General features: G+C 43.8%; 1 protein-coding gene across 2 annotated transcripts in view; it reads left to right on the forward strand.

Annotated features, from left to right (window-relative positions):
- BMPER (BMP binding endothelial regulator) overlaps window positions 1–21,590 on the forward strand; it is a 241,498-nt gene that overhangs the window by 17,982 nt on the left and 201,926 nt on the right. For both annotated transcript variants that reach the window (XM_045564642.1, XM_045564643.1), the window contains exon 3: window positions 12,432–12,531. In XM_045564642.1, the coding sequence (XP_045420598.1) occupies window positions 12,432–12,531 (100 nt within the window). The remainder of the gene's footprint in view (window positions 1–12,431; window positions 12,532–21,590) is intronic.

Raw genomic sequence — 21,590 nt, forward strand, 5'->3', positions numbered from 1 at the left:
GCAAAACCCTCCGGTGGCATCTCATCTCACCCAGAATCAAGTCTGAAGAATAACCTCGGCCTACAAGGCCCTTGGCGATCTGGATCCTAATGCCACCTCTGGCCTCATCTCCCAAAAAGCGTCCTCCCTTCTCACTCACTGTGCTCCTGCTGTGCTCCGGGCTTGTCACTCCTGCATGGCACCCCAAATCCTCTCCATACCCTGTGCTCTTTCTGTGCCTGGAACCCATTTATCCAATATGTTTACACATTCTTGTCTCTTCACCCTGGTCTCTGAGTAAACATTTCCTTGTTAGACGGCCTTTTTCCAACCACTGTCCCCAGCAGTCCCACACCTTGTCATTGTGTTCCCTTGTCCTGTCCATTTTCTCCAGAGCCCTTACCAGTGCCCATCCTGCCATGCACGGATGTGCTCCCTGGGGGTCTTCCCTGCTCCATTGTCAGCTCTGTAAGGACACGGTCCCTCTCACCTTCATGCTCTATCCGCAGTGCCTGGCAAGGGCTGGTCCCATTCAGTACATACTTGTTTGATGGATGAATCCAAGCCATTTGCGTTTAATTTTTTGATTTGATAATCTGAAGATCTAATTCTCTTCCCCCAAAACAAATTATGAACTTTCTTTTCTACCTTAAACTCTGCCACAATGACTTGCCTTTTTCATAGCTCACGTGACTTTGTTTGATGGTGGGAAAGTTATACAAATACATTGAAAGATGAAAAGTTTCTCCAATGAATAATGTAATCAACACAGACTGTAAAATAAGCAATATAATTCTAGAATAAAATTATTTCCTAAAATAGAAAACTGTTTTTAAAAAATAGATACTATTCATACAGGGCTTGGTAGCATGATAATAATTGGTTTTGGAATGTACATTAAAGTCCAGTATGTTGGTGTTTTATAGTTTACCTAAAATACATTACAGACGAAAGACTAGCAAAGTGTGTTAAGTATTACAATTTCACAGAGTAAGAACATAATGGCACGAAGAAAGCATGTCTTATTTTCTTTCCCACGAAGTATATGAAACAAACTGTTCTACCTCCTGCAGTACTGAGTGGGCTGCCACACCTGAGTTGGAGAGCTCTGAAATGTCATCATGGGAAGGAGGTCCATTTGTGGGTTGTCAAATCCCCAGGTGCTGACAAATGTAGGTCAAATTCTGCCTCAGTGAGATAATTGTATAACAGAACTTTTAAAAGGCTCATTCAGCAGCCTGTGCAGTGTCTAACGAACCAAGAGGATCTGGATGATTTCAGGGAGTTCGTGGCAGTGGAATTTGGTTGAGACTGACCATTCCTTCCTCTGAACTGGTGACCAACACTTCTTGACACTCGTGTCGCAACGTGGGAGGTGCTCGAGCTGTGTCGCTGCTCCGGCCCTCGCCCTTGACGACTGGAAGCTCTTCTAGCACAGGAGATGTATGTGATTCATACTTTTTGTTCCCATCAACATCTGGTATCATGCCTTGCCTACAGCAGAAGCTCAAAAATATTTGTGAAACAGATTCATGTTTTTTCAGCCAGATAGATCTGAATTCTGCAAAGATTTAACTCCCAGAAAAATCTATGTTTATAGCCAAAATGTCACATTTTCTAATGGCTGTTTGTTTTTTGGTGGACATTTTTATCGTATTTTAGATATGTTAAAGCTTCTGAGGAGCTAAACCCTTGTTAAATACTAATGATTAATCATACTAATGAATAATCATGGTTGATCTTTTCCTTTTAAAAACAGCGCGCATGTTGTGTGAGAATCCCTTCAGCAGCAAGTTTATGTTAATAATGTTTTGGAGGTAACTGGCCACTTTCATGGCCTTATAATGCCTTCATCTCAGAAATGGATTATTTGCAAACTTGGCATTCCTTGATGGTTTAATGAGCTTGAAAATGGAAGCTAGTGGATTAAAATTACATTCTAAGTCTATGAAATACATCTGTGGCTTCTCCAGTTCTTTCTGACATCTGCATGTGGCCCTTGGGAAAGCTTTAGTGACGAGCACACACTGCTAATGGCCCTGGTGGATGAGTCAGACCAACTGTAGCTCGCAGAATTGCCTTCATATGGGGGAGGCTGTCTGTCCGAGGCTGACATTTTCAGTTCTGGGAGCTCTGGCCAGCTGGAGAGCTCCTGCCCCCTTGCTGCCCTGCTGAGGTTACTCAGACTGACGGGACACCCTCTCTAGGTAGTACTAGTGTACGTTTAGTCCGGGTGCAGAGATCTTTGCAGCACCTGAGGCATCACACCGTTATCCGCAGGCCGGGCTGGACGGTCCAGTTCTAAAGCTGGTTGCCTGCATCCCAGGGGTCCCCTTGAAAGGCTCTGTGATTGCCGGTGGTCGGGGCCAATTGTGCAGATGTCTTTAAAAGTGTCTCACTGGTGACCAGCAAGTTACTTTGTCAAAATGACAGATGGGCTGTGAGCAGCTCCTCGCCCTGCCTATTCCCTGGGATGTCGGCTCCATTTACTTGTCAAGATCAGGTATTTTTGTAACTCCCAGCAGCGCGCAGGCTTTCACGGGCAGTCCATGAAAAAATCCTCTGTTTCCTCTGCTCCGTGGCTTGTTGTTGACCCACAGGAATAAGGGGTGCTTGAGGACTTGGTGGCTTCCCCGTAGGTGCGTGATCCAGGAGGGTGACACGTGATGACAGTGAGGGTGACAAGCCTCCTGACCTGGTCCTATGAAGAAGCAGTTTTGCCACTATCAATTGCCGAGGGGGTCCAGGACATTTGGTTTCCATGTTCTGCACGCATCACTCTTCTTCTACCCTTGGCAGAGAGACATTTATGTGCATGATTAAAAGGGTCCATTGAGTTCTCAGTCTTTTTATAGCACAGAGCCCAGCTTCTTATCTCGTGGTAAGTCAGGAAAGGGACAGTCAAAATAATATCTCTAGGAATCACCTTCCTTAACATCATGCCATGAGCTTTCCTATGGAGTTACTCTAATTTTATTACCATTTTTCGCTCTTTAGTCTGCGGTCCTCACTCCCTGCGATACCCCTGCCAACCTGGCCAGGACAGTCTGTGTTGTCCCCCCGAGACTGGGAAGCCCAGCTGATGCCCTGCAAACCATAGGTCCTGCTGGTAGCTGGAGTTGGACCCCCAAAATGTGGCCCGTCATCTTCTGGCTAGTTCAAAAGAACTCACCAGAAAGGCACAAACAGAGTCATAGAGTTTCATCGCCCCTTTCTTTTTTGTTTTCTTTTTGGGCAGAGGAAGAAGAGGATTTATTATTCATCAAGTGCTGAAGGGCGCCCAGCAGTGTAAAACAACCAGAGGTGCCGGACAGGCAGCTGGGCCACTCGCACGTGATGCCGCGTTGCTTTGCAGGGTTCCTTCTCCCTTGCCCCTGGCTTGCAAATTCTTCCCAAGTCAGGAGTCATTCAAAGGTTTTCTCTGCAGCATCAACCCCATCCCACATTTCGGCTGGGGAGAGAAAGGTCGGCTTGGCTTAAGCTTTTGGGTAAAATAAAGGAAGGAAACCACCATTTATACCTCTCAGTTCACAGGCCTGGCTTCTGTCCAAAGGCAGAGTGGGACACAACCTACCTTTGGGTTTTGTGGTCCGCTTCTGGGAGCCGGGTATGGTGGCAGAGCTGCGTTCGTGTGGCAGGGCCCACTAGGCCGGATCCCTGGCTGCTTCGTGTTCAGTCCATTCCAGTTACCCCAATGTGGTGCTGCCAGCAGGCCCATCGTATATTATACGATGCACAGTATAATAAAAAACAGGCAGTGCTACTTTCTTTGGGCTACTATTTTTATTTGGTGGTTATTTCTTTTGTGTTCTGCCATCTCTAATGTTTTGGTTCTATTTCAAAATATGATTAAACAGAATGAGGAGCTATTTGACACTGCCCTGTTTTAAATCAGAGCTGTTCTTGAGCAGCCGGGACATTCTAATGGCCCGTGTTTCTTTGTTCTGAGAGTTCCTTGAAAAGGCCAAAAAAAAAAAAAAAAAAAAAAACACCAGACCTAAACCCTTAAACAGAATAGGACCCAAAACAATCCCTCCAACAACCTAAAGCCCCTTAAAAAAATTGAAATGTTAGGTAACTTAAATATAAAAAGGGCCTCCTTATTAATCCCCCGTTGCCTCTGCTGGCACGTGTCATATTTTCAAGGTATAGGATCAGGAGAACACTGTCACTTAGTGATGTATTAAGGCAATATATCATCAGAACATCGTCTTTGTAGAGGATATGGGTACTAAAAGACACGATTCTGTCCAGACAGAGCAGCAGGGGGTCTCACTTCTTTCCTCCACCCCCCTGCCTTTTTCTTTAATCTCCTTCTGTTTTGTGTTGCAGAGAAGTGAATTTCTTCATGGGATATGACTTGTTGCAAAATAATCGGGGGGCCCCAGTGGGCTTCATAAAGTCTTTTAAATGGTCGGGCTTCAAGGGCAGCTTTGTTCAGAGTTTGCACTGTTAGCTGGGCTGGAGGAGGCAGCATTTGCCAGGGCTTGGGTCTCTGGGGTAAAGGTTCGCCGAGCCTAGACAGGAGGGAAAAAGAATAACACTCCCAGATGTAGCACAATGAATTGCATGATGTTCTTGCAAGATTATTTTAACATTAAATTTCCAAAATTATGGCTGTGGGATGCTGCAAGCCTCCCAGGAGAGAGTACACCGTCCTGTTCAAATCAAATAAGAAACAAGAAGACTTGGCAGGTTTGGGTCCAGGTTCTGGGCCTTGCCAATGACCAGGCACTCAGACACTGGGACTTGTTTTGAGTTTTTATTTAAATCAGAGACTTAAAAATCTGTCTTTTCTAAAAGGTGCTATTTTTACCTGTTTGTTCAAAATGAAACCATAAAGCCCTAAGGTTTATAAAGAGTCTTAAAATGGGGTGCTTAACAAAGGCAAACATTTAAATTCTTAGCTGCAAGGGAGAGATGGTTCATCTTAGCCTGTAAACCAAGCTGTGTAGCGCAGTGATTAAATCACAGTCTGTGATAGTAGAGCATCCTGGGTTTGAATGTCGGCCCCAGCTAGCTATGTATGTTTTAGTTTACTTATCTATAAAATGGGGTAGGGGGTGAATTAGTGCTTTTCTTAGGTTTGTTGCAAGGGTTAAATACACAAAATGTGTTCCTCACAGTCTGGCACATAATAGATTTTCTATAAATGGTCATGTACTATTTTTCTTAATAATTCAGCAACCTGCCTGGAGAACTATATGCCACTTCATTGTTTGGCTAAGGATGGATCAGCTCTGTTTGTGGTCTTGGCTATGGAAAGGATTTGCAAAAGCAGTGGAGGTCAGGCCTACAGAAAAATCTGGAAATGGTACGTTAAAAGCTAAAAGCACATTGTGCAAAGCCCACAGTTGACACCTCCCATGTCCTGGGCTAAACCCAATCAGCTCGGGAAGAGAAGAGGTCTTGGGACACCATTTCCTTTGGGGAGTTGGATTCTTTCCCCTTTCCCTTTCCTCACTTTAGAAATGGTTGTGTTAGTTTTGTCTTTGTCTCCATTTTTTTCCCAAGTCCTGTTGAACTGAGATACATGACCCAGAGCCTCGCACTTGTACACTTAGGCTTTGTGGCTGACCAAACCGCCTTTGATTTTTTTCTTCTGGATCTGTCCGTGTAAGAGTTATGGGGAAGTCAATTGTACTATCAGTAATGATGAACAAGCAAACAAAAGCTTAATTAAAATAATAAATCATCAATCAAATTTAATATTGCCATTGGCAACCACTGGGCTATCTCAGCACCACACCCCTCCCTGCCCCTGATCCATTATTATTTTCTGAAAGCAGATTTTGTCCAAAAGAGACAGGCTGGGGCAGGCACAAGCTTGTATTATCTCCTCTCTGAGTGCTCATGCTCCCTTGCAAAGGATTTCCCCTGACTGTACATTCCGGAGAGGTAATCATTTTATTTTACCATTTCCAATGGTCAGAACTGCTGGTACGGAATGGAATCCACTGCCTTTGGATCTTTGGATGCTGCCAAAACACTTCTTTTTTCAGCTTTTGCCTACATCTCTGCACTCTAGAACCTCAAAGGTTTGAAGTCAGGTCTGCTTGCTAAGTCTTGGCCTGTTCCTCCCATTGCACCTTTCCTAAGTTGCCTTACCCCAGGGCAGAAACGTGGCAGGAGACCTCACCTGTCTGACACAGGTAGCCTGACTTTCCAGAAAATTTCCAGACCAGCTCTACTACATACTGATCTATTCCTAAAATCTCAACAGTCATGTCAGAGCTAACCTAATTCTAATATGATACACCTGTAAATTTTAATGCTGTGCCTTAGCAACGAACTTTCCTGGCTGGTCCCTTAATCCCAGCCTGGGAACCAGGTTCTGTTCCCAAGTCCACTGCTCGCCGGCTCTTTGAGAGAACCGAGACACTTAACTTCATTATATGCCATTCCTCCGTCTGCAAATCTTAAGAAACCTGTGAGGATTAGTGAAATAATGTCTGCACAGCTCCTTAGAAGAAAGGTGCTATGTAAACATGAAGTATTATTCTTCTGTTTATGAGAAGTGGTATAATATTGCCTGGGAGAAATTGTGACCCGTGTTCATAAGTACCATAAAGTTCCCTTTGGCTCTTTTGGCCCTGGAATTGGGTTGCAATGGGGCACTTCAAGAAGAAGTTGACCTCTTTGACTTCATGCTTGGGGAGACTAGAAATTCCAGTGAGAATACACATGCTGATGTTGGATCAGTTTCTCTTGCTCCATCCTCCTTGGGAAACTTGACGCAAGACATCCGTATTCCTAAAAACAAATTCCTATTTGAACAACTTTGAGACTCTCCGTGTGAAACATTATTGTGTGTGTGCTTCAGATAAGATCTCCGATGATAAGATGAGGTCTCAAAGTCCTATTTGTGCTCCCCAGCTTCAATGGCTTTTGAATCAAGGTGAAATTATCTTCCATTCTTCTCATTTGGTGGCAGAAGTTACACTGCAGCATTTGGTTGATATGCTAAGGTCTGATGTCTTATTTTACCCAAGAGCTTGTCTGTTTCCGGACAACGGGAACCTTGCAGCATGGTTTCTGTCTTTCTCCCACAGCACTGAGTGTAATGACACACGTGTCAAGGCTTTGGTTTGCAGCTCTGTAACCTCCACTGCTGACGAAACTCCCTTCCCTCTCAGAGTTGCCGGGCTGGGGCATCGATCCCAGGAGCTGATGACAAAGGACATAGCCTATTTGGCATGAATGTGGGTCCACCTCTGTGGATATTTGCAGCAAAATGGATAAGCCCCTCCGTGGATAAGAGTGCTGAGATGAAATGACCGGGGAGTGTGCTTCTCTGTAGGAGGGAGGGGGCAGGCCGAGGGGCTTCTAACTTAGAAAAGAGCCACTTCTACCTCCTTCTTCCTCCTAATGGTACTACCTGGCCCATGGGCTTCATTGACACATGGCTCATTTGGGCAGAAAAAAATATCACAACCTCACAACCTTCTTGGTTTTCTGAAAAAGGATCTGGCACTTTGAATTTGCTGGTTTGCCGAATGACAGCTGTTCGCCTCTGAGGCCGGCGTTGCTTTCAAAAGAGACAGGAATGGAAGGGAAGGAGTGCCACCTTCTAGAGGAAGAGCCCCGTGTGGGGTGCCACCGTTCCAGTGTGGCTAATCAGATAGGGCAAGCCGGCAGGGGACCAGGGATTTTTGTTTTCTTTCTTATTTCAAGAGATTTGTGATGCTATTTCATAGTCTGAAACTACAGTATCTTGCCAACTGACATTTCTCCCTTGCCACCCTCATCATATTAGCTGTTGTGTTTTCCTCTCAGGTTTTTATTTTATTATTTTTTAATATAAATGAAAGGTCAGGTAAGACTTTCCGTATTCCATGATAGGATTGGTTCTGGAAGACTCTTTGAAAAAAAAAATATTTTCAAGACATTGCCTTGGAGTAGAACAGAAACATTTCAAAAGCATTTTTTTTCTGGCTGAGGAAAGAAAGCACCTGGGAACATTTCACAGCGGTGTTTTGCCATCTTCCCTGTGCCCCTCCGTCTAGTCCGTCCTCATGCATGAGCCCAGCGCTCATTTCTCTCCGCACCAGACCCCGCAAAGCGCTCAGCAGGCGCGAGCCGGCTTCAGGGCTGCGATTCCGAAGACCGGGGACCCCGTGCTGCCATCTAGCGGCAGGTCTCGGACACAGCAAGCTGGCTGTCGGAGTCCTGCCTGAACTTGGCTTGCGGCGGGAGCTGTGGTTTGGCTCCCATCCTTACAGAGCTTTGTTGCCAGCCATGTAGATTTTTAAAATTTTTACTCCCCGTGCCCCCCTCTTTTATTTTCGCGTGTTGGCACTTCATTTAATGTGCCCCTAGAGGCTACGTTTTGGGTTCTGATGTATTTGGTCAATGTTAGAGAATCCGTCACTCTTCTTTTGGAAAGGAGGCAATTGTGCAGACAGACAGATGCCTTTGACAACAGGTAAATCGCCAGCTGGCTGACCCTAGGAAGGTAAACACGGCGGAGGAGACTGAGAATTAAAGAGGCGATGAGGTTTATTACTCTCATTCACTGGTTAGGTTGATTTTTGAGAGTGGTCTGACCTTTTAAAAGGTCACCATCTCTGTTGCTTAGATCAGAGGAGACTCAAACCCAGGCTGGAATTTGGGGAAGACGGTTTGAGGATGCCAGTCTGGACCTCAGAGGTGTGACAGGCACATCTCTGTGGATATCCAAATGGGAACGACTTTCCTTGTTACCAGAAAACAGCTGGTGTCTGCGGCCCTTCCCATGGTTGGCAATGACACAGGTCCTTGCAGTGATTCTGCTCTTAGAGAGCTCGGAGTCTGGAGACACCAGGAAGGCACCAGTCTCCCCTGGGGCCTCAAGGCAGAAGGATTGTTTTGTTCTCTTCTGAATACCTGGGAAGTGGCAAAGTGCAGCATTTGTTTTCCAGATCTGCCTCTTGTGTGACCTTGGGCAAGCTTCCTAACGTTGGTTCCTCATCTGTAAGATGGGGATGATGTAGACTTTTTGGTGAAAGAATGCATGTAAGATTCTTAGCACAGAGTCTGAACACACAGATAATGTGTCCAGTGAGCGTGAGTCACTATTACAGTCACTATTACAGAATATTTCTTGAATGAAAAAGTGAACTGAAATGAACGTGACCCCGAGTCCCAGTGATGATGACATGTGGTGCATGTGGGATGTGTCCGAGGGGGGGCTCGTGAAGACTTTGCCCGGCCACTTCTCACTGGAGCCCCTGGCTCGAGGACCAGGGTTTTTGTCTCTAAGCAAAATTGGGGAAAGCAAAGCGATGGTCTTAATTAACCTGTGTTTGAATTTACTCTTTTAGCTGCTGGACTCAATTAAGGAGATGGAGGAATCACCAGTGATTCTCTGGAGTTTTTATTTTTTCTTTGAGGTCTATTTCTTTCTTTGGGATTCTTAAGGATGTGCCCCATATCCACACCAATCACATACCAGGGAAATGATCAGTTATGGCAGTTCTGCACCAATGTGACCTTTGATTGGATATAAAAATATATATATATCCCACCGTAATCAGAAGAGAGAAAAAAATGCACTAAACCCATAGCTAAGGCTTAGGTTTGTTCTCTCTGTGTGTGTATGTACAAAAAAATTCCAGATGTGAATCTACAAACCATCTGGTTGGAATAACTTTTGAGCTGGACTGTAATTACAAGCTATTTATTATGAATCTTGGGATCCTGTTATGGATTTTGACTGGCTCCCAGGTTTCTAATTTAATGAAGAGCTCCTATATTTAAGAGAGTGTGTGCCTTGCCGCTGATCAGATCCCAGATTGTGTCGACTTTGAACCCCCTGTGTCTGAGGATTCTTCCCTCCAGAGAGGAGGTGCACTTGGGGTGGCCATTCGCTAAGGCTGCAGCCAAGTTTGCCAAAGGTGTAAAGCCATGAAGCTGTGGTGACCGAAGCTCTGCTTGTGAAGAAGTTTACTTCACGGTGGTCCTGGGTTGGGGGCGTCAGTATCAAAACATGGCTTGCTGGAGCTACAGTTTGCAAAGCAAAGTTGGCATTCATAATATCAAGCAGTGTATGGTCATTCCTAATGACTTGCTGGAAGTAGGAGGGGATTATTAATTTTTAAAAATGTATCTCTTTCATTTGAATGGTGACCATAACAATGTGTTACCTTTGTAGTTTAAGAAAAAATTATAAAAATAAATCTAAGGGCCATGACATAGAGTTATGCATTGACACCACCATAGTTCAGGAGAAGAGAGGGTGAGGGAGGGGGCATGGGAGGGCACGCGGCCAGCATGCCTGACTTCAGACCGTAGGTCTGCTGTTCACAGAGGGAGGTGGACAGCTCCACCCAACTCAGCCTCACTGGCGACAGGAATACTCTCCCTGCAGCAGTGGTTCTCAGCACTGGTTGCACGCTGGAAATTACCTGTGAGCTTGAACAAGCACACGTGCCTGGTCCTTGCATTAATCAGATCTGAGCTTCAGGGAGTAGGAGACAGTCTTTGTTAAGAACTCGATGGGGGGTTCTAATTTGCAGCTAAGGATGAGGACTACTGTCTCACAGGAATTTAAAGAATAAATGAGGTTAGCCCCATGAGGGCACTTACCACATAACAGATACCAAAAAGGGAAATAAAGAGAGATAGAGGGAGACTGAATCACTCAGGCCAACCATACCCTCCCATCATACACGACAACCTATAAATGAAAATGCAAAACTGCAGAAGCATCCTGGGGTACAGGTGGCTGCAGATGGCCGACCTTTCTCTGAGTGTCGAACAGGTCCTGGGACAGTGTCAGGAATGTTTACTGCATTTGCCCCAGGGGTCCCTAACTGAAATGAGCATCGTTTTCTATGTTTGTTGTGAAGCGGGCAAGTCTGAGCAATGCTGGCCACGACAGCTTATTATTCCCATGTCTCAGTTGGCCTTGCAGGGCCACGAGGGCAGGGAAGTAACAAGACTGGTGTGGAAAGAGAGATGCTGGGAAGGCGAGGCCCCGTAGAACTCGCTGTGCGGGTTGTGATGGCGAGTTGGAGGGAGTGGGGTTCGGGGACTCTCAGATATCCTGATCTTTGAAAGGAGAGGGGATGGGATGACAGTCTGGATTTATTTTAGAGCTAGACCCTGAGACTGTCTTGGGGGGCTCTGGAAGTCCCAGAGAATTTGAGGATAGCACAGAAGGTGACGAATTTTTATCTTAGAAGTAACTTGGGGCTGGACTTTGGCGCATGAGCTTGGCTTGAGCTCCCAGCTCCCAACACACACACACACACACACACACACACACACACACACACACACACACACACACCTGTGTTTGGTTCTGGACCAGAAAAGGTGAGATCTTCATTAGTCTCATGGTGTCGGGGCACACTGGGCACACTTGTGAACCTTCTCAAGGTCATTGTCAGGGCTGAGTTGTACATATTCCAAGAAGGTTCTAGGTTCATTTCAAGGTGAGCAGAGCTGGCCAGTTGCTGCTCTCCAGTCTGCCCCCAAATCAGGCAGTGAAGGTTATAGTCCCAGCCTTCACCCAGGGGTGTGCCCACATTTGTGGCTTCAACTTGAATTCCAGCTACTGCAAGGCTGTGTAATCTTGGAAAAGTCCTCTACCTTCTCTGAGCAGCAGTTTACTTGTTTGTAAAGTGGGGATAATGGTAATATTTATCTCACAGGATTTTAATAAGAACGAAAGCTACAGCACTTAGCATATAGCAGGCACTTGTTCAAGCTCAAATCGTGCTGAATTTTTGTGACATAATATTTTTGGTTCATGTGCGTATAATCTGAATACAAACAGGCACATACATCATGTTTGGATCTTCTCTGAGACTTTTTAACAGCTAACCTTTCAGGATAAAACCGAAGATGCAAATGTTCACCACACTTTCATTAGCATAAGTGCTAATATAACACAGCTGTCCCACGGCTATAAAACACTGACGACTGTGTCTCTGCTTGGCATGTGGAATATTATTTTTTCTCTTACTGAGCCGATTCAATACTCAGCTTTGTCATTATTTGAGTTGGAACTTTAGATTGCTGCATTTTAGTGCACTCTACTATTAAGAATTGCTGGACGGCCATGAGAAAATATTTTTGTTCTCATGATGCAGTCCTGGCCCAGGTAGCCCAATGGGCAAAATATGATTTACACAAATATTATCGTTTCTGTAGTGTGTACGAAAAAGAAACCTTAGAACAGAGTGGGAGACAGCTTCTCCCTCGGCATTCGGTTATCTAGGTGAAGTTGGCTTTTAATGAAGGGACTTTTCATCCCCTCTCACCTGCCCCTAATCTGCAAAAGTCCCGTGTTCCTGGATGGGTATGTCATACGGGGGAGAGGGAGACCCTACTGGCCACCACAGTGTGCTCTTGCCAAGTGAAGGCAAGACAGGACAGGGGAGCTGGGAAAAAATCAGCTGTGTGTTCAGATTCCGGGTGTTCTGTCTGATGCTTGTTTCAAATGTGTCTTGTTTCTTTTTGCCTAGAACAAGGAAGTGACGTGTAAGAGAGAGAAGTGCCCGGTGCTGTCGAGAGACTGTGCCCTGGCGGTCAAGCAGCGCGGAGCCTGTTGTGAGCGGTGCAAAGGTGACTTCTGTCTTGGCTGGCTCCTCTCTGGGCTGTTGCTTTAGGCATTTTTATTTCTCTCTTGCTCTCCTTTCTTTTCACTGGGCTCTTGGCTGGGGTACGCTGGGTGTTGGGAGGGGAGGTGGTGTGTGTGTGTGTGTGTGTTGGGGGCTGGTAGGAAGGGATGGTGGAGGAACGAAAGCATGGTAAGCATCTGCAGGTCTGATTTCTTTCCTAAGGCAAGTTGTTAACATGTCACAGAGAAGATGCCCCCGTGACGCCTGTGGTCATTTGCACATATGCATATGAGAGTATTTTGTCAACAAGTTTCAACACTCACTTTTTCCAGGCTCCACGCTTGCTCTGCCCACCTCTGCCAGCGATGTCTTTAAACCCTCATTGTATCATTTCAGTCTGCCTTAAATTTTTCCTTTTCTTCCAAATTAAATCCAAGTTCCTCTGCTTGTCTTTGAAGCATCTCTAAAATCTCCTTCATCATTTCCCGTGCCCCCAGCCACAGACTGTCCTGGACATTCTGTTCCCGGGCTTACCTCTCTCTTGGCCTGAGCCCAGGCTTCTGCCTGTGCTCCGGGTCCCCTGGCCCCCACTCGCTACTGTCCCCTTTACGTTTCTGTGGCCACAGAAGTTCACAGGGCGCTGCGGTGGTGTGCCGGCCCCTCCACTCTTTCATCTGTGAAAACTTGGTCATCAGCTCCTTGAGGACAGGAGCCAGGTCACTCTGATGCCGCGTGGTATGTGCGTGTCAGTCCTGCTTCACGGCGCAGAGGCGCACAGGCGGCAGTGGGAGCACAGTGGTCTAAGATGGAGGCTCTGCAGTCGCGCTGCTGAGTCAGAATCCAGCTGTGCTGAGCAGCAGAGTGTTCCCCAAGTCTCACCACTACTTGGAACCTCAGAATGCGACCTTATTTGGAAACAGGATCTTTGCAGATATACTTAGTTAAGATGAGGTCATAGTGAATTAGAGTGGCCCCAAATCCAATGTGACTGGTGTCTTTATAAGAAGAGGAGGAGACAGAGACAGGGGCACACAAAGAAGGAGGCTGCGTGACAAGAGAGGCAGAGGCTGGAGTGCAGCCGCCACCAGCCCAGGAATGCCTGAGCCGCCAGGAGCTAGGGAAAGGCAAGGAGGGGTCTTCCCCAGAGCCTTCAGAGGGAGCAGGGCCCTGCTGACATCTTGATCTTGGACTTGTAGTTTCCAGAACTGGGAGAGAATAAATTTCTACTGTTTTAAGCCACACGTTTGTGATGTGTTAAGGCAAACACAGGAAACTAGTTCACCACCATTTCCACGTGAGCAGGTGCAGACATGGAACCTCTCTACCCTAAATACCTCAGCTGCAAAATGAGGACAGTGATTGCAGTGGAGGGACGTAAGTGGGAAGATGCATCAAAAGTGCTTAGCACAGTGCTGCATGCAGACACTCCCCAACTGACAGAAGTGCAATCGATGCTCTTTATGTACTCGACAGACTTGGTTTGTTTCCCGTGATCCGTGGCACAGAAGGGAAACTGGGGCTGTAGTGTGTGACCTTCTTTCCTTCTTGTCCTGCTAGTTCCTTTATCATCTGTGTCCCTTTCCTCCAGTTATCCTAATCTTCCAAGGCAAAGAGATACCCAAGACAAACACATTTCCTGAGCATTCTTTTTGAGCTTAAGAAGATAAACCTTTTCTAACTAAACTGCACGCAAGAATAGACTAGCAAATTCAGCATCCTGAGTTCTCCTGATGGTAATCTCGAGGCATTTGGGGGGTGGTCAAGAGTCCTGCCCTGCTCTGAGGTGGACCTTCAGATCAAGACTCCTGAATGGATCTGACTTCTCAGGGGACCTGGGGGTGGGTGTTAAAAGTGTGCTCTTCATTTTTTCTCTTCCTACCCTATGATACAGTGCTCGTTTCAAGAGTTTTAAGGGACACAGTAGTATTTGCTCTTAAATATTGGAGATTCCTAGTATTTTGGTTCGTTTATTTTTTTCTGATTAGAATTGTAACATGTTCATAGGAGAGGCTTCAAAAAATAGTGTAAACTCTGGAACAGCGAAAAGCAATTACTCATAATGTCACCATCCATTGGTATATTTCTTCCTGTATTTTTTCCCATGTAAAAGTGTTTACTTTTATCTTACTCCTCATATTGTATTATTTCTATTTTTTTTCCTGTTTAACATTAGGGCGTAACATCTCGATTGTTTGGACATACTGTCCTCAATAGGTACGGAGGATTCTGTTGCAGGAGTGTACCAACATTCATTTGGTCATTTCTGACCAGATTTGGGGCCATTTAGGTTGTACCTTGGGTCTTAGCATTGGGTAAGGGTAAAGACAGGAAGTGAAAACCAAAGAGCATCATGCAGTAAAGCAATAAGCACTGAAAAGGGAGTCTTGGGAGGAGCGTTGGCTGAGTCTAGCGCACATCTGGGAATTAACCTAGAAACTGCTCTGGGTTTGACCTCCCAAGAAATCTGGGCAAACTTCTCCTTCACCTTTTGTATTTTCTGTTCATACGGGGGAAAACAACAACAACAACAACAACAGCAATGACAATCATTAGTGTGTAACAGAAATTCTGAGACCACAGCAGCAGCTGCACTTCTGATAAGCTCTTTAACAAGCACGTACATGCCAACACTGGGGATTTTGACATTTCTTACTTCATGAGAATGATTTAGTGAGGAATCATTAATGAAGAAGTTCGCTGATAATACTTTATTTTAGAGTGGAATGATGTCTGGGCAAGATCGTCTCAAGGTCAAAATATTTAATCAGATTAGGGAATAATATACATAATATATATTATAGTATATAAAATAGAATATACAATGGGTTTTTCTTAACAAAGAAATGGAACCTCTTATTTTTCAGATGATTTAGTGCACCTTTACAGGAGAGCTGATGGTCCGAGTTCTCCTGTATTTTGAAGGCATCTTTATTCAGAGGTGCTGCCTTGTGCAGTTTTGAAAGCTGCTCACCGGATAGTGTGGTCAGGCCTCTTGCAGAGGTGCACAGCGTGTACCTCACCTGGCAGCTGGGTGCAGGGCGTTGATCTATAAGGCTTCCCAGCGAAGGCAGCCCTTCTGGAAGAACCTTTCTACCATCAGCAAGCGTATGGGAAGGTGGAATCTAATGTTGCTAGTGGAGGAAGCAATAGTGAAAGCTTGCAGCAATAGTGAAAGATGCTTTAAGTTACCTTTGAGCATTTCTTCTTGTTTGTTTGCCCTTCCTTTTACCTGAGGGAATCGTGTGCTCTAAATGTAATGGGCCACAGTATCGTATCACTGTTAAAATGCAGATTCCTAGGCCTTGCCCGCCTTGCCCAATAATAACTATAGTCACTAATATTACCATCCTCTTCATCAAAATAGCAGCAGGCAGTTTCAGAGTAGTGCCTCCCTGGAGCCAGGCTCTGAATCTTTACAACCTAGGATTCTATCATAGCCCCATTTTACGGATGAAAAAATGGTGGCGCTGAGAGATTTAGTGACTTGCCCAAGGTGATGGAGCTAGTAGGTGACAGAGATGGTGACTGACCTTGGTGGTCTCACCATTAGGCTAGTAGGCCAGCTGTGTCAGAAGCTCCAGGCCTGGGTCCTTGACTGTACATTTTCAAGTCTCCACTGAGACCCTCATGCAGACTGAGGCTTGGGGACCACGGCTGCCACATAAAGGATGCAAAGGAAGACAGATGGTTGGCCTTCCTGATAAAGAAATGAGAACCACATCTTTTAGAGGCTGATAGGCAATATCTGTCCTGGGCAACATACTTCTGAGGGGACAAATCTCTTTTCCCTTTGTAGCTGAGAAGCCATGGTTTTTCTCTGATCCTCTGCTCTCTTCCTATTTTTAAAATTTTACATTATTAGAATGATGATGTAAGAAATGAAGCAAAACAGCAGATAATGACCAAGAAAATATAACTGTGATGTTGAGATGCTGATGAATGCTGATCGAAAGTCTTTCTTAGTTATTCAATTATGTAAATAAATGGGAGTAGGAGAACTTGAACCCCAAGAACAGGCTAACCACCCCCATCATTTGTAGGGACTTTCTTTTCTTTTTCCCTTCTGCTTTCTTTCACTTCTTCCTTCTCTTCCTTAGAATAATTATGTTTAATTTTAAATTTAATTAGGTAATACTACATTAATATATTATTAACATCATACTAAAAAATTTAAACAAGAAAGGAAAAGAAACTTCATTTTGGGCTTGCGAAACCCACTCTGCTCAGAAATAACAACTGTTATCAATTTATTGTCTTTCCCAGACCTCTTCCAGTTTATTACATATATATGTAATTTCGCATGTGTGCTTTTATTTTTACATAAATGGGATGAAACAGTCTTTTTCAGTTTGCCTTTTTAAAAAAATCTCAACAATAATACAACTTAGGAATGTTCCCAGGCCAGTTTATGCTTTTTAAACTGTTGTATGGATTCCATAGCATAGATATACAATAATTCATTTAATATCTCCCTATTGATAGATGCTTAGATTTTCAGTTTTTGCAAGCTGCAGGGAACCAACTTGTTGTTTCTGTCATGCCCACACTTGTCTGTTTCTCAAGGACAGAGACCTGGAAATCACAGTGCTGTGGGGAGAGGTGTGCACGTGCTAAAATGTGATGGACGTTATTAAATGGCTGCAAAAAAGGAAAGGCTGTTCTCCTTCCCTATTCCTTTGAGAGTTTTTAAGCTGTTTCTCCCTAAAAGATGATAGATTTGAGGAGGGGAAGTTGGTGTCACACATGGCGAAATTTAGACCTATTGGCTGTCTTTGCCTTAAAAGCTTACACAGTGGGTTCCCTCATTTCCATTCCATCGAGCGGATTCCCTCCTTTTAGACTTGTCACAGTCCCTCTCCTATCCCAGTTCCCTCCTGCTCTGGACCCCCCCCATATTACCCTGGGATATTTTCCTCTCCCTTTTGGTGTTTTGGTGAGAAACAGTATTAAGCTTCCTTTCAAGAGCCTAGATGAGGACCATCAATTGTGCTTTTGTACTTTCCAGTGAATTGTACAAAGCACTGACAGTCGTCAACAAGTTAAGACTTGCATGATACTGTTTTCACAGGATTTGGTCCAATACTGCAGAACTGCAGTTATAGAATGGATGAAATTTAGAATAGAGGCTAGATGAAGAAAGATATTTTACCTGCCTCTTATTTTTAAGAATGATTTTTCAGTGAGAAATACCATTGTTACAATCTTTGTCACTCTAATCATAGAACATACTATGCCTTTGAAGCCTTTGGGAGAGCTCAGAAGTTATTACTTTTTTGTTTGTTTTGATATTTCCAATGTGGGGAAAGTATGGAGAAGACATAGTATCATCTCACTTTACCTTGGACAGTCCCTTCAGAAATCTGAGCCATTTAAAATTTTCTGTGTTACTCTATAGTTATGCTTCCACGTATATTTCATTCTGTGTATACTTCATCTATTTGGGCTACTTCTGTAGCTCATGTGCATAATTTATTTATAATTATGTGGAGCCTCATTTCATTCCTTTAAATAATTACAATTTATATTTATTGTATATTGGTCTTTACAACTATGCTCATTCTGTATGGGTCTTTGTGGGTCATTCCTATTCTTTGCTTAAGGCCACTGGGCAAGAACACAGCTCTTCAGAAATGACATTGTTCCCACAGGAAAACATGATCTTTTATATGTCGATCACCTTCCAGTGTGATGAAAAGTGTTATCTGCTTGTATCGACCAAGAGCTCTCAGGCTGAGGCTCATGAAAGCTGTGGCCACTATCTGCCTTTCTGTTTAGTGCTTTGAAGCTCTAAGGGTTGTGACATGTGATTTTAAGACCTTTACCTCTACCTATTACCTTTACAGAAACACCAAAGGGACTTGTTTTCCCCAATTGCTGGATGATGGGCTAGTTGGTTTATACTTATCACTTAGTCTTTACATTACTGAAGTCATTTCTATCTTTCTTACTTTGTATATGAGGAAAGCGAGGGCCTAGAGAACTTAAACTGGTCATTTGCCAAGGTGTTAGTGACCCTAAGATTCAGAGAGGGTGTCCATGTCCTTAAGGAGCTTGCTTTGGGGGGGGGACACAGAGAAACACCATTGAGTGGGGGAAGTTCTGCATGGAGGGGCTACCAGGGTGCAGAGGGAAAGGGGAGGAGGATAGCTTGGGGGCAAGGGATTGGGGAGTGGGACTGGGTGGGCTGCCCAGGAGAGCAACACATTTTTGTGAATAAGTAAGAATTAATCACATTCAAAGAGGGCTGTTCAGGGAGGCTCCCAGGTGAAGGTCATGGTACACACAGAGGCATGAAATAGGTCTTAGACTGGCTGCCACTCAAAATCATCCAGGGAACTTGTTAGAATACCAGTTCCTAGGCTTCCCTCTAGACCTATTGAATTAAAACAAATCTGTAATAAGTTGGTGTTTGTTGATTGAGGAAGGATGGAGGGATCAGACAAAAAAGTAACAGAATTCTATCATGACTTCTACTTATTTTCCTCTGAAAAAAATATTGACATTGAAGAGGAAATGGTAGTTGGCTAGATCTGCTTGAGGACAGAAATATGAAAACTCGTATTTTTGAAAGTATTCTTAGAAGGGTTTGGGGGTGTGTGCCTGTATTTGCATCCCTCCTGTTTTCTTTAATCAGATTGCTCATCTGTTCCATTCATTCATTAATTCAACAGGTATTTACTGATCCATGTGCCAGGTATTGATGGAATAGTGCTGCTTACCAAATTGTTCTTAAACTTTTATGAAGCTAAAATAGTCTTTAAAAGAAAATGTAAATAAGTTATAACTAATTCCTTTCAAGCAAGTATTTCAGAGTACTTTTGAGATTATTTTTATGCTAATAATAGTTAAATTAATACATTTTATCCAAATAGCCTAACAACTGGGCAAAAGATTAATCTAATTTGAAAAAACTCAATATTGTTTGATGAAAACAAATGAGATCATCGGGAGTCAAACAGATGGTTTTGGCAGCTTTTCTGTATTTACTTGGACTGAAAATCACCCTTTAATTTGGGGTTCTTTCATGAACAATAATGTATTTGTTATCAGAATATATGTTTGTTATTAGTGGATAAATGAATAAGATGTGTTTCAGACATTTATAGGTTAGATTCCATCCTCTTTCTTCAGATAGAACATAGAAATAGTGATTGTCCACGATACTTTGATGAAAGATAGAATAGTCTTTCATTTGTCAAGTGGGGTTTATTTTCCACAATCTTCTCTTGTCTTTGCTTTTTATGTGGTTCGTCTTATTTTTCTATGGGTTGTGATCCCATGGGTTGCATTTTTTAATAGTTTAGCTTTTATATTTGATTTTAAAAATATCTTATGATATCTCATAAAATGAAAAAAAAGAGGCAAAATATAAACATTTACACACTGATTTCCAAAATCAGACCAACTATTCCAGGTTCCAATAAATAGGAATTAAAGAGCAAAACATGTATGGGAATTTTGAGGGAATTGGGCTCGTTTATATAGACCAATTACTGGCCAGAGTCAAAGGGGACTGTGAATAATGGCAATAGACTGAGCATTATTAATTGTAGATTGCTTTTGTACGGTACAAGGTCACGAATGAGGGAACTTTTCTCAGTGCCGCTTTGAGAATGACCCAGAGGATGATCATGCCTTTCAGAATATTGCTATGTGGTTGTTTTGGAGGAAGCCAGCTACTTACCATCTATAGGAATAAACATTTTAAAAAAGCTTATATAAAAATAATCACACTCCCTGTGTTGACAGAGTAAACTGTCCTATTGTTTAAATGTTTTAAGATGGAAAAGTTGAGTTAACCATATGCCAATCTGGTTGTTTGCTTTTAACCAAACTTCTTTTGGCAGTCATAACCATGCGTTGTTTGTTGCCCAAACAAAAGAGTGGTTCTTTTTTCAACCTCTGTTTTCCTTTATTTTAGACAGGACCCAATTCTCTGGTAGTCATATATGATCAACCTGAATGTGGTTTGCCCCAGGTTTTGCATCCCAAATAAAAAATGACCTGCCTTCGGGTTACAGGTCTATCAAACTGTATGGTGAATGAGTTTTAGAGAATATTTTGGAAGAAAAGACAGACTGCAATCTTAGGCTTTCATAGGTATCGTTTTCAGCCCTGCAGTGGTGGTTATTATTATTCTGATTTAGCAGATGGGGAAATTTATATGCTGAGAGAGATCTCACAATTGCTGAGAGGCAGAGCGGGAACTCAAACTCCAATGTCCCATTCTTCCTCAGTGGTAGCATGCTGCCTGTGACTTAGGCAGGAAGGCAGAGAGACCTGAGAGGGCTCAGAGTTAAAGGAGGGAAAGAGAGAGACAGGGAGAGAGAGATGCGTGAGTTTCGTCTGGGCAGTCCTTCACCTCAGGGCAGCGCTCTCCCTCCGGGACCTTTTATAGCTTGGGTGGAGCAACAATTTCATAGGAAGGATGTGGACAGAGAGGCTTTGTGGAAGTGACTGACAACATGTGGCTTGAGAGCCAGTGGCTTTTCTTACTAATTGGCATATTTTGGGAACCCCTAACTTAATTATCTTTTTCTTCCCCAATAGCCATGACTACTTATTCCTGCAGCAGTGTCCCAGTGAGACAATGTAGATGAGCTCTACTCTTTTGTATGTGCATGCCTGACTTCATAAAATATTTTAAATAGACAATGTGTTACAAAAGCATCTATAGTAAACATAAGGCTTTTTCCTGCTCTTGGCCCCAGGTAGCCTGCATCCTGTCTTGGAGACAAACTTTGCACCAGATCCTTGGGGATCTTTCCAGAGCCGGCCTCTGCATACTTGTGTGTGTGTGTGTGTGTGTGTGTGTGTGTGTGTGTTTCATATCCAACCAATTGCAAGTCTCCACTCCTAGCTGTTTTAATGCTGAGATGCTAACTTGTCACAACATCTTGGGAAATTGCATTGCATCCCCACCACCGAGCTACTCAATTCCAGTGCCACGGGGATTTTTACCATGGTTTTGAGCTTAAAAGAATTTCTGATGCATTTCTTGATGAAGGTTGTTAGAGTCTGGAATGCCTACATACATATATTTTAACCTATGCGGTATAACTA

This window comes from Lemur catta, chromosome 11, assembly GCF_020740605.2.
Source record: "Lemur catta isolate mLemCat1 chromosome 11, mLemCat1.pri, whole genome shotgun sequence".
Taxonomy (NCBI): domain Eukaryota; kingdom Metazoa; phylum Chordata; class Mammalia; order Primates; family Lemuridae; genus Lemur; species Lemur catta.